This window comes from Vicia villosa, linkage group LG6 (assembly GCF_029867415.1).
Source record: "Vicia villosa cultivar HV-30 ecotype Madison, WI linkage group LG6, Vvil1.0, whole genome shotgun sequence".
NCBI classification, from domain to species: domain Eukaryota; kingdom Viridiplantae; phylum Streptophyta; class Magnoliopsida; order Fabales; family Fabaceae; genus Vicia; species Vicia villosa.
The window spans coordinates 82,741,937-82,755,604 of record NC_081185.1 but is presented as its reverse complement, the minus strand read 5'-3'; the positions used below and the strand labels follow the sequence as shown (position 1 = coordinate 82,755,604).

The following is a 13,668-nucleotide window of genomic DNA, read 5'->3' as shown; positions in this document are numbered from 1 at the left end:
TTATTCGATTGGTCGGTAAATTACGGTATTTTGAGGATTTGTCCGTAATTGTGTTTTGTCTTGAATATGTATGTTGAGAAATATATATTTCCATGCCAATGATGTTGTGCTAATATTGATTCTCTGTGAGGAGTTGGTTAATATTAATTCTAATGATTAATTGCTTGATGTTGAAAGTGTGTGTTCATGTATAATTGGCAAAATGAGAATTAACATGAGATAGTGTGGTTACTAGTGTTAATTGGATTGTGTGAATCGTAATTGATTAATTGACCTCTTGTATGTGAATGATGCGTGTGTTGTGAATGTTGTGTACAATTGGTGGATAATTCATAGGGTTGAATTATTGTGATATGCGGAAAGTTAAGATGGTAGAGATGATCTTAATTGCATATATTTGTGACATTGTACATACATTCATATCATAGTGTGCCTTGAAACATAGGTGGATTTGCTTTGAAACACAAGCGGGCTTAGATTCTAGAGTGAATCGGAAGCGGTAGACTATATGTTTACATTTTGGGTGGGCTTTGGTCTTGTCCGGATCGGAAGCGTGGCTTGGATTCTAGATATTGAATCGGAAAGCGGTGAAACTTTGGGTTCACAATTCGGTACCACATGCATAGCGTCACATATCTTGCATTGAGTCACATTAAAATTATGCGATAATTGAGTATGTGAAGTTGATGTAGTTGTGATATGTGTATGAGTTTGATAATTGAAACGAGTGAAGTTTGAATATATATTTTGATAAAATGTGTGCATATGTGATAACTATGATTGTGTACTTAATTGAGAATATAATAGTAGAATTGAAATATTATACTATTCAAGCTTGTTGTATACTCGATAACATGTGAAATATGGGTTGATTACTATTATCTACATGGTTATACATAGTATGATTAATTACTTGAAGTATTGATTTAACCATTGTATTCCGTTATACTTTCTTCATAATGGTTTGTATTCTCACCCTTCTGTTTTAATGTTGCCCTCGTTTGGCGACATGCAGGTTTGATGATTAAGTAGCTTGCGTGTGACCTAGTCGGAGCTTCTTCTGAGTTTGCTTGGTAATTAAGTAGCGAGTCAATGCTCTGGTCATGTAACACTGGGTAGCTTAGACGTTGAACTCATGTTCTAATTGTTTATGTATTTTGTTATAACTTGTGAACCTGTTTAATTGGTTACTTGTTGTTGAGAGGCTTTGGGCCAAATATTATGATTATGGTTATTTTATGAGTTGTTTATGGAGATATGATCATGGTATGGGACATGTATCATTTATATGAAACACACGAGTATTACTTTCCGCTGTTAATGCATATTCTGGATGAATTATGATTATATGTCAGGTGTTATTTGAAATGACCAGGTGTATTGTATTTTGTGGATAAATGTTGTCGGTTTTTAAAAGCTTTTAGTTTTTGAAAACGTCGATGTGACGCCCTTTTTAATTATATGCATGCTTATTCTCTGATTATATGCTTATTATTTATGGGGTAAAAAGGGGTGTTACATTAGTGGTATCAGAGCATGGTCGACCAGTTGGTCAAGGTTATTAATGTTTTTATCCTGTTGTATTTGATTCGTGTATCTGACACGATCGATACTGTTTTGTCTGGTTGTTTGGTTGTTTAGGACGATGGCTGCGGGAAGGAATGTTAACATTAATGTTGAGGCAATGATGAGGTGGACTGGTGCGATTGGACAAGCGCCGCAAGAGAATGTCGGTTATGGAGGAAAGGATGAGTTCCGTGCTTTTGTAGACTTTCAAAGGTGCAACCCGCCGATCTTTGAAGGAGGGTATGGACCAGACAAAGCGCACGCATGGATGAGAGAAATTGAGAAGATCTTTCAAGTCGTGAGTTGTAGTGATGTACAGAAGGTACAGTTTGGTACTCACATGCTGATAAAAGAAGCTGACGTTTGGTGGAGTAATACTGTACGGAGATTTGAAATAGAAGGTATTAAAGTTACTTGGACTCTTTTCCGTGATGCATTTTTGGGAAAATATTTTCCAGAAGATGTGCGTGGAAAGAAAGAAGTGAGGTTTCTACAGTTGAAACAAGGAGGAGAACAATTCCGTGAGAAATCGTATGATGACATGAGGGAACAATCTGGCCTTGACAAGAAGCCATGTGGGGGAGGAGCTTCTACTCCGATTAAGTGCTACAGGTGTGGCGAGACGGGTCACAAAACTGTTGATTGTGGAGTTGGTTCGAGTAGGATTTGCTACAGTTGTGGTGAGCAAGGACACAATTGTGCCATGTGCGATAAGCCAGAGAAGGATCAAGCGAAAGGAAAAGCATTTGCGTTGTCTGGTGCTGAGACTAATACTAAGGATAAGTTAATCTGAGGTACGTGCTTTATTATTGATAATGGTGCAACGCATTATTTTATTCTTTGGATTGTGCTATAAGATTGGATCATGTTTTATCTGTTATGCATGGAAGTGTAGTTATTGATACAACTGCGGTGGCTTTGTTTCTATTTCTTTTACGTGTTTGAATTATTAATTAGTCATCTTTGGTAGAGATTTTGAGAATTGATGTAAATTGTTTTGCGTTAGACCAAGTTGATGAATTTTGGAGTGAACTGTTTGGAGTTGAACTAAGTAATTGTAACTGTAAGAGAGATTGTGGATCTCGGTGTTGTAAGTGATTTCGAGTGCAAGTTCTGAAGGAACACTATTATAGTTTAGTGACGGTGGTTTATGTTTCATTATGATTGTCGACTTTCTATTGACAAATTGAGGACTTGATCACCCTTAATCTATTGTTGATAGGAGACGATATCATATTGAACGAGATAGACTTGTCTTACTAACTTGGTAGCGTGTAAAGCGACCAAGGAGAAGTTGAAGAGTAGATTTGAGGAATTGTTTGAGAAGAGGTTCATTGTCTGAGTGTATAGTCGTAGAGTTACCCTGTTCATCGAGTAAGAAGAAAGAAGATTCTATGAGGTAATGTTTCTTGAGGATATTTGATTCAAAGAGCGAAGATGATCATGTTTAACATTTAAGGATTGTGTTATCGGTGCTGAAAGAGAAGAAGGTTATGTAAAGCTTTCTGAATGTGAGTTTTGGTTGGAAGAAGTGAATTTTCTTGGATATGAGATTTCGAGTTGAGGTGTGTTGATGCAGATATCGATAAGTGGTAGCTTATGCTTCAAGGTAACTTAAAGTACATAAGAGGAATTATTCGATGTATGTATTGGAGTTGTTTGCCTTTGTGTTTGTTTTGGAATGTAAGAGGCATTGTTTGTGTGGATCAAGGTTTGATGTGTTGAGTGATCACAAGAGATGAATATGAGGTAAACAAGACGAGTAGAATTTCGAAGGATTTTAATCTTTGGTTGAATTACCATCCTGAAAAAGTGAAGGTTGTGGCCGATGCATTGAGTAGGAAATAATTTTATAAGTTATGTTGAGGATTCAAGAATTGGAAATCGTTGGAACGATTTAGAGAGTTGAGTTTGGTTGTGAAGCGACGTCTTCATGTGTTAAGTTGGTATGTTGAAGCCTACTTGTGATATTATTGACAAGATTAGAGAAGGTTAGCAATCGGATTTTGTAATTGATTGACAAGATGATATTGATTAATCAAGGAAAAAGTGATAACTTTTGGATCGTCGGGAATGGTGTCATGAGATGTTGTGATCGAGTTTATATTCCTGATGGTTCGAATTCAGACAAAGAGAATTTTGGATGAGGAACATCGTAATGATTTGAGTATTAATCATGGTGTTAATAATGTATCGAAATTTGAGGAAATGTGTAGTGGTAAAGTATGAAGAGGGATATACCGGAATCGTGTATTTGAGTTGGATTTGCCAGGAACCGTTTCGTTTGGTGCAACAGTTATCTATTTTTTTGAGTGGAAGTGATATAGTACCTCTATGGATTTTGTTCCGAGATTGACGAGGCACCGAGTAATTGTGAAGTGAGTTGGGTCAGTGTGGATAGTCGACGAAATGTACTCGTTTTATTCCGATAAGGATGGATTATTCGATGAAGAGACTCGCTAAGTTGTACATCGAAAGGATTGTGTGTTTGCATGGTATTTTCTTCGGATATTGGAATGACATCTTTTGCAGCTTTGTGTAGTCGTAAGAGTAGAACGTTTTGTATCAGTGTGAATCGAGAAAGAGAGGAGATGTGGTTTTGGTGTTGAAATGGTTGTGTCGACTGAATTTTCGAGGACGAAAATATTTTAAGTGGGGGAGAGTTGTAACAGCCCGAATTTTATTATTTGGCTAATTAAATTAAATAAAGATTTATTTACTTAATTTGGACGAAGTTTGATAATTAATTGGATCGTCGGTGTTGTTGAGAAACGTGTTCGGATTATTAAGTGAAGTTGGAATTTAATTGGTTAATCGAAGAATTAATAACGTGGAATATGTAGAGAAATAATATTAGAAATAATATTAGAAATAATATTATTATTGGAATTTTATTTAATTGAGATAAAGTTGGAGTTAATTGGATTAATCGGGAAATAATATTTAGGGTAATAATATTTATTTGTTGGAGCATAATTATTTATTTGACTACTCTATTTTATCAATTGGGCCTATTTGTTGGGGTTATAAGCAATTAGGAGGTGTTATTCATTTGAAGCCCAATATAATAAATAAAGATAGTAAGAGAGGAAATAAGGGGGAGAAGCATCATTTTTCATTTTCTGGTTTAAAGAATAGAAGTGGAGGAGAGGAACAAGAAGAGGAGCTAGGGTTTTGGAGGAGAAATCAAGAGGTAAGGGGGAGAATCCCTAATCATTGTGGGTTAGTATAATGGGGCAATTGGTAGATTAACATATTTATATTTGTTCATAGTTGAATCTTATAAAAAAAATGTGTTTTAATTTCTGTTTAGTATATTGAAATCTGTAGAAAAATTGGGAGTTTAAACCAAAATTAATACTGGAAACGAATACTCATGTGTTCATATACTTATGAAATGAAATGAAAATGAAGTATAGGTTAGAGACCGAATGACGTCACCACCAAGTGTTGATGACCGACGGCAGTTTCTCTATGCAGGGCTAGAAACGTGTCGCGTTCCATTTCGTTGCTTCTTTCATTCATTACTTGGCTACTGATGCTTTCTCTTGGCCAATTAGTAATGTGAGCCACATTATAAATACTGTTGTAGAATTACTTTTGGCCAATTGAAAGAAAACGTGAAACCACACAAACCTTAGTCAAATAAAAGAAAAACTAACATCACTTGCTTTATGTAATACATTCATTTACTGTAGTGGGCATTAAGTTATATGGTATTAACATGTTCATATATAGTGACATTGTAGGTTCACTTACACTGTAGCGCTTCATAAATAGAGATAGAAATTGAAAATGTAGTGTGTTCATATACTATAACATGTATCTCATGTTCCATATTGTTCCATGGTACTTACTGTAGTGCATTTTAAATGGAGAATAAACTAGCATATTCTTTCTTTCTATGCCTGTTTCCATTTTGATTAAAGGAGATTATATAAGGATGCTATATTGTAATGGAAATAAATATTATAAGATTCTAATAGTCCGTTTGATCGAAATAGTCGAATTAAGCGGTATAATTAGTTGTCCGGAATTTGATGAAAATTTACGTGATAGTTAAGTTTAATTAGTAGATTAACATGGTGGTGTTAATTTGTTGAAAATGTGATATTTACGGACCGACTGAAATAGTTTGAATTTGAATATCTTTTATATTAAATATTGGTTTAGAATAGAAAATGAATTAGAAACTTGGAACTAATGTAATATAATTATTAATTAGTTGACTTAATTAATAGTTGAATTAATTTCAATGAGTTCAATTGATTGGAATAAATTTGGAATTAGATCAATTATTCGATTGGTCGGTAAATTACGGTATTTTGAGGATTTGTCCGTAATTGTGTTTTGTCTTGAATATGTATGTTGAGAAATATATATTTCCATGCCAATGATGTTGTGCTAATATTGATTCTCTGTGAGGAGTTGGTTAATATTAATTCTAATGATTAATTGCTTGATGTTGAAAGTGTGTGTTCATGTATAATTGGCAAAATGAGAATTAACATGAGATAGTGTGGTTACTAGTGTTAATTGGATTGTGTGAATCGTAATTGATTAATTGACCTCTTGTATGTGAATGATGCGTGTGTTGTGAATGTTGTGTACAATTGGTGGATAATTCATAGGGTTGAATTATTGTGATATGCGGAAAGTTAAGATGGTAGAGATGATCTTAATTGCATATATTTGTGACATTGTACATACATTCATATCATAGTGTGCCTTGAAACATAGGTGGATTTGCTTTGAAACACAAGCGGGCTTAGATTCTAGAGTGAATCGGAAGCGGTAGACTATATGTTTACATTTTGGGTGGGCTTTGGTCTTGTCCGGATCGGAAGCGTGGCTTGGATTCTAGATATTGAATCGGAAAGCGGTGAAACTTTGGGTTCACAATTCGGTACCACATGCATAGCGTCACATATCTTGCATTGAGTCACATTAAAATTATGCGATAATTGAGTATGTGAAGTTGATGTAGTTGTGATATGTGTATGAGTTTGATAATTGAAACGAGTGAAGTTTGAATATATATTTTGATAAAATGTGTGCATATGTGATAACTATGATTGTGTACTTAATTGAGAATATAATAGTAGAATTGAAATATTATACTATTCAAGCTTGTTGTATACTCGATAACATGTGAAATATGGGTTGATTACTATTATCTACATGGTTATACATAGTATGATTAATTACTTGAAGTATTGATTTAACCATTGTATTCCGTTATACTTTCTTCATAATGGTTTGTATTCTCACCCTTCTGTTTTAATGTTGCCCTCGTTTGGCGACATGCAGGTTTGATGATTAAGTAGCTTGCGTGTGACCTAGTCGGAGCTTCTTCTGAGTTTGCTTGGTAATTAAGTAGCGAGTCAATGCTCTGGTCATGTAACACTGGGTAGCTTAGACGTTGAACTCATGTTCTAATTGTTTATGTATTTTGTTATAACTTGTGAACCTGTTTAATTGGTTACTTGTTGTTGAGAGGCTTTGGGCCAAATATTATGATTATGGTTATTTTATGAGTTGTTTATGGAGATATGATCATGGTATGGGACATGTATCATTTATATGAAACACACGAGTATTACTTTCCGCTGTTAATGCATATTCTGGATGAATTATGATTATATGTCAGGTGTTATTTGAAATGACCAGGTGTATTGTATTTTGTGGATAAATGTTGTCGGTTTTTAAAAGCTTTTAGTTTTTGAAAACGTCGATGTGACGCCCTTTTTAATTATATGCATGCTTATTCTCTGATTATATGCTTATTATTTATGGGGTAAAAAGGGGTGTTACATGTCACATGCTTCTTGGTGTGTGAAGTGTTGAAACTTTTGGCATGTGAAGTGAGCCTAATATCAAGTGAGTGGCCATATTTGAACTGATCATTTAATGGCTTGTATGTGATTTTCAAATCATCAACAGGTTCAAATTTTGGTGAGGTATCACCCTCATAGCCAACGCCAATCCTTTTGTTTCCAGAAACACCATATATCATAAAAGCAAGATGACTTCTTCCAATACTTCTAGATAGAAACTTCCTGAAGCTCGAGTCATATTCTTTCAGAATATTATTGAGACTAGGAATGGATTTTTCTAATTCAGAAGGAGATCCAATATATTTGGATAATTTTAAAACTTTTTCCTTCAGTTCAGAATTTTCCACTTCCAGCTTCTTAGTTTCAAATTCAAATAGCTTTTTCAGCATTTTGTATTTGATACTAAGATGAGTCTTGAGTTCCAGAAGTTCAGTTAAACTGGAAACTAACTCTTCTCTAGATAGTTCAGAAAATACCTCTTCAGAATCTGATTCTGATGTAGATTCTGATCCATCGTCCACTGTGGCCATCAGTGCAAAGTTTGCTTGCTCGCCTCCAGAGTCTGATTCTGATTCTGATTCTGAATCATCCCATGTTGCCATAAGACCTTTCTTCTTATGAAACTTCTTCTTGGGATTCTCCTTCTGAAGTTTTGGACATTCATTCTTGAAGTGTCCAGGCTCATTGCACTCATAGCAGATGATCTTCTTCTTGTCAGATCTTCTGCCTCTAGAAGATTCTCCTCTTTCAGGCTTCTTTGAACTTCTGAAGCTCTTGAACTTTCTTTGCTTGCTCTTCCAGAGATGGTTTACCCTTCTGGAGATCATGGACAGTTCATCTTCTTCTTCTGATTCTAATTCTTCAGAATCTACTTCTTCAGCCTGAAAAGCGTTAGTGCATTTTTTATAATTAGATTTTAACGCAATAGACTTACCTTTCTTCTGAGGTTCATTAGCATCCAGCTCAATTTCATGACTCCTCAGAGCACTGATCAATTCTTCAAGAGAGACTTCATTCAGATTCTTGGCAATTTTGAAAGCAGTCACCATAGGACCCCATCTTCTTGGCAAGCTTTTGATGATCTTCTTGACATGATCAGTTCTTGTGTATCCCTTGTCAAGAACTCTCAATCCAGCAGTTACCGTTTGAAATCTTGAGAAAATCTTCTCAATATTTTCATCATCCTCAATCTTGAAGGCTTCATATTTCTGGATCAATGCAAGAGCTTTAGTTTCCTTGACTTGGGCATTTCCTTCACGGGTCATTTTCAATGACTCATATATGTCATAGGTAGTTTCCCTGTTAGATATCTTCTCATATTCAGCATGAGAGATAGCATTAAGCAAAACAGTCCTACACTTATGATGATTTTTGAATTGCTTCTTTTGATCATCATTCATTTATTGTCTTGTAAGCCTTACGCCAGTAGCTTTCATTTGATGTTAGTAACCATCCATCAGCAGATCCCATAAGTCACCATCTAGACCAAGGAAGTAACTTTCAAGTTTATCTTTCCAGTATTCAAAGTTTTCACCATCAAATACTGGTGGTCTAGTATAACCATTGTTACCATTTCCATTGTATTGCTCAGCAGAGCCAGATGTAGATGTATTTGTTGGATTTTCACCAGACATCTTGACTTAAGCGTTTTTCTCTTCCTGAAGCTTTTCTAAACACGGTTAAGTGCTTGCACCTTAGAACCAGCGCTCTGATGCCAATTGAAGGATAGAAAAACACTTAGAAAGGGAGGGTTTGAATAAGTGTAGCTTTAAAACTTGTAAGATAAAAACTTTTTGTACAATGATTTTTATCCTGGTTCGTCGTTAACTAAACTACTCCATTCCACCCCCTTGGAGTGATTTACCTCACCTGAGGATTTAATCCACTAATCACACAAGATTACAATGGTTTTCTACTTAGACAACTTCTAAGTCTTCTAGAGTATACTGATCACAACCTGATCACTCTAAGAACAATCTGCTTAGATACCCTCTAAGACTTTTTAGAGTATTCTGATCAACAACCTGATCACTCTAGCTCTTACAACTTAATGTAAACAAAATTCTAAGAGTTACAATGCTTCTTATAAAGCTATAATAACAACTGTGATATTTCTCTTAAAGTTTAAGCTTAATCTCACTAAGATATTACAACAGCAATAAGTGAGGTTGAAGATGAAGTTATGAGAGCTTTTGAATTGAACAGCGTTTCAGCGTTTTTGGATCGAGTGTTATGCTCAAAGTTTGTAACCTTGCTTCTCATCAGAACTTCATATTTAAAGGCGTTTGAGAAGATGACCGTTGGGAGCATTTAATGCTTTGCGTGATCCGTACAGCATTGCATTTAATGTTTCACTCTTTTGTCAACTATCTCGAGCCTTGCTTTCGCTATGTCTACTGACGTTGCCTTTAATAGCTTCTAACGTTCCTTTTGTTAGTCAGTGTAGCCTGCCATCTTGTACTTGATTCTGATTTGATCTTTTGTAGATACAACGTTTGAATCTTCAGAGTCAATACAGCTTGGTGCAGAGCATCTTCTTGTCTTCTGACCTTGAAGTGCTTCTGAGCGTGATACCATGAGAACTTCAGTTCTTCTGCTTCTGATCTCAAGTTCTTCTGATGCTTCCATAGACCATGTTCTGATTCTGCTTGACCATCTTCTGATGACTTGCCAGACCATGTTCTGATGTTGCATGCTGAACCTTCTGAGTCAGTGCTTCTTGCGCTGATTTTGTGCATACTCTTTATATAATTCCTGAAATGGAAATTGCATAGTATTAGAGTACCACATTATCTCATACAAAATTCATATACATTGTTATCATCAAAACTAAGAATATTGATCAGAACAAATCTTGTTCTAACACATGATTTGTTGGCCAGCATGGAAATGATATTTCAAGCCATCCATTTCACTGAAGAAGAAAAGATGATCTTTTCCGCTCAGAAGATGAAAGGACCTGCTAGTAGGTAGTGTAATACAGCATCTACCTATTTCACTTCTCAAGGAATCCCTAAGGATTGGAAACACTTTAAGACGACCTTCTTGGAGAAATACTTTCCTAACAGTTTGCGAGCCCAGAAGGAACAAGATTTTTAGATGTTTAAGCAAGGCAACATGTCCGTTTCGGAGTATGATGAGAAATTCAAAGACATGGCTGCTTATTCTTGACAGGCTGTTTATGCTCTTGAAGAGTTATGGAAGATTGACTAGTTTCTTTTTGGGCCGAATGCTGATGTTTCCAATAGTGTGTCTCAAAGAGAGTTTACCACTTATGCTGAGTGTTTTAGGCAATGCTATGTTGGTGAAAACAGTTTGAAGAGGGTTCAAGAAGAAAGGGAGCAAAGCAGGTCAGCATGTAGGGATCAAGGAAAGGCAGGCCAATATCTGAAACCCCTCAATTCTTCAGCTATGAAGAAGCCAGCATATGTTGATCGTCCAGCTCCACCTCCTCTATGTGGCAAATGTAATGGAAGGCATCATGGGGAGTGTCCTGGTACTCAAAGGAGGTGTTTCAGATGTGGATCCCCAGATCACTTTGCGAAGAAATGTCCAGTTAGTGAGACTCCTGAGAAGAAAAATGGTCGGGTTTATACCTTGGATGCTAGGAAGGCCAAGGGAAACGCCAACCTTGTCGCTAGTACGTGTTATGTTAAAAATCAACCTTTGTTTGTGTAAGTTGATTGTGGAGCGACGCACTACTTATTTCTAATCACTGTGTGCAGCGACTTGGCTTTGAAGAAAGTCTTGTTCCAACTCCTATGATTATCTCGTCTACTACTGATGATGTAGTAGAAGCCCAAAAAATCTGCAAAGATTGTTCTGTCACTTTCAACGGCCAAAATTTCGTGATTGTCCTCATTTGTTTACCTCTTAAGAAGATTGATGTGGTATTGGGGATGGATTGGTTGTCAGCTAACTCAGTATACATTAGTTGCAAAGAGAAGGCTATTTTCATTCCTGCTGAGGAGACTACTTCGATGGATTCGATTGGTAATCGGATTGAAGGTACGGTTAACATGGTCAATTATCTTTTTGCACCAGAGAAGTCTTTTATTTTGATTCTCACTACGGATTCAGAAGATAAAAAGAGCGTGTCGGAGATTCCTGTTGTGTGTGAATTTCCTAATGTTTTTCCCGAGGATGTCACTTCTCTCTCGCCAGAAAGGGAAGTTTAATTCTCCATTGCTCTTGTTCCGGGAACCACTCCAGTTTCCATTGCTCCTTACCGGATGTCTCCTGCGGAGTTGAGAGAATTGAAGGGCCAATTAGAAGAATTGTTGGCAAAGCACTTTATTCAGCCTAGTGTTTCTCTGTGGTGAGCTCATGTTCTGTTATTGAAAAAGAAGGACAATAGTATGCGTTTATGTATTGATTACCGTCAGTTGAATAAGGGAACCATAAAGAACAAGTATCTTCTACCACGAATTGATGACCTCCTGGATCAGTTGAAAGGAGCCTGTGTGTTCTCGAAGATTGATCTCAGGTCAGGATACCATCAGATTCGGGTAAAGAGTTCAGACGTGTCAAAGGCCGTGTTTATGACATGATATGGTCATTATGAATTCCTGGTCATGCCGTTTGGAGTGACCAATGCTCCCGCTGTAACACCCCAAATCTACCCAACGAATATTTAATAAAATCAGAGTGCAGAAATTCAACATACAATTGGGATGTCACATTCAACGTAAAACAACAAACAACTTAATCACATATATCATAGATACATAGCACATAACTCGGATGAACCGATAAAACCTATTTACTCTTTTAAAAAATAAAACAACTTTTATTAATAATAATATCAATTATTCAACTTCACTTCGCATAATATTTTTATTAAACTAAAACAACTTCACCAACATCATATTACTTCATAAATTCTACTTAAAGGTTAACAACTTATAGTTATAACAACAATTAAAAGACAATTGTTCATCCCCCCGAGTGCTACGTATCAGAGCAAGACCCAACTCGAACTAACAGTAACTAAAGACTTCATAAAAATACTTCGACTTCCACAACTATTCTTGAGTACCTGCCCATTTCCCATGGTAGGGGAAACATCAGTAGAAGGGTGAGATATCCAACAATATAAACAAGCATATGATAAATAATATATTAAGATTAGATCATACAATTTCACCACTTCATACTTATTCAAACAATAGTTATAATAACAAATAGCAACAACGGTTATAATAATTATTTACCAACAACAAGTATAATAACAATTATCAGCAACAAGTATAACAACAACAACTTATAACAACAACAACAACAACGTAATAACAACAACAACTTCAAATGCGACTCAACTGTGCAAATGCATGTTGTACCATTGGAGCAAAACTCCCAACTTAAACATATGCCAGGTTATCGAGGCATTTCAACTTAAACAGGTGCCATCAAGGCCAACTTAAACAGGTGCCGTCAAGGCCAACTTAAACATTTTGCCAATCTAGGCCAACGTAATATGCAAATGTATGCATGCAACAATAACAACAACTACAACGTCACAACACAACAATGCAACAACCGCAAATAACTTAATCAACCTTGGTCATAAGACCTGCAACTTAATCAACGCGTCATCAATAACTTAAACAACATTGGTCATAAGACCTGCAACTTAATCAACGTATCAACAACAACAACCAGAACAACAGCAACAAAAACAACAACTTAAACATGCATCAGTTGCATCAACTTAATCATTACAAAACAGCCCCTAAACATCTAGGTACTAATTCTTCAATTTATTAATTAATCTACTACCAACAATTCTTATCATTCTAATTCCAATTCTACTATTCGTTAATTCTATTATTAATTCCAATTATGCTACTAATTCAGCCTGCTACATATATCATCGTTATTACTACTGCTATTTCTTCTTCACACCAATTCCATCTTTATATAACTTAATCCATTAACTACATATCTCATCACTAAGAATCATCACTATAATTTCTACTAATTAAATTAATCAATTCCAACGGTATAATATTCTAATTAATTTAAACCAATTTCTTCACTAATAATAATTATAATTCTTCTCAAGTTAATCCTACTAAGGCTTGATCCCAACAACCAACATAAAACATCAACAGCCAGAAATCAAAACATATTTCTAAAACTCGTATAGCACACGCCGCCAACCTCTCTTTGCACCGCGAACACCACAAAAACCTTCAGTTCGCGCCACGTCCAAACCTTGGCGTCGCGAACTGAGTCTTACAGAAATTCTTACCTGCGCTGACAA

General features: G+C 35.8%; 1 protein-coding gene across 1 annotated transcript; it reads left to right on the top strand.

The window, feature by feature from the left end:
- Window positions 1-10,814: 10,814 nt before the first annotated feature.
- On the top strand, window positions 10,815-11,581 carry LOC131614003 (uncharacterized). Its single transcript, XM_058885634.1, has 2 exons — window positions 10,815-11,043; window positions 11,145-11,581. The coding sequence occupies exons 1-2, from the start codon at window positions 10,815-10,817 to the stop codon at window positions 11,579-11,581; spliced, it is 666 nt and encodes a 221-aa protein (XP_058741617.1).
- The last annotated feature ends 2,087 nt before the right edge of the window (window positions 11,582-13,668 follow it).

What these genes read in the sequence shown, in the direction of transcription:
- LOC131614003 (XM_058885634.1), top strand. Translation starts at nt 10,815, where the DNA reads ATGAAGAAGCCAGCATATGTTGATCGTCCAGCTCCACCTCCTCTATGT. An exon ending in AAACGCCAACCTTGTCGCTA is followed by an intron (nt 11,044 to 11,144) that starts GTACGTGTTATG and finishes TTGGCTTTGAAG; the next exon opens with AAAGTCTTGTTCCAACTCCT.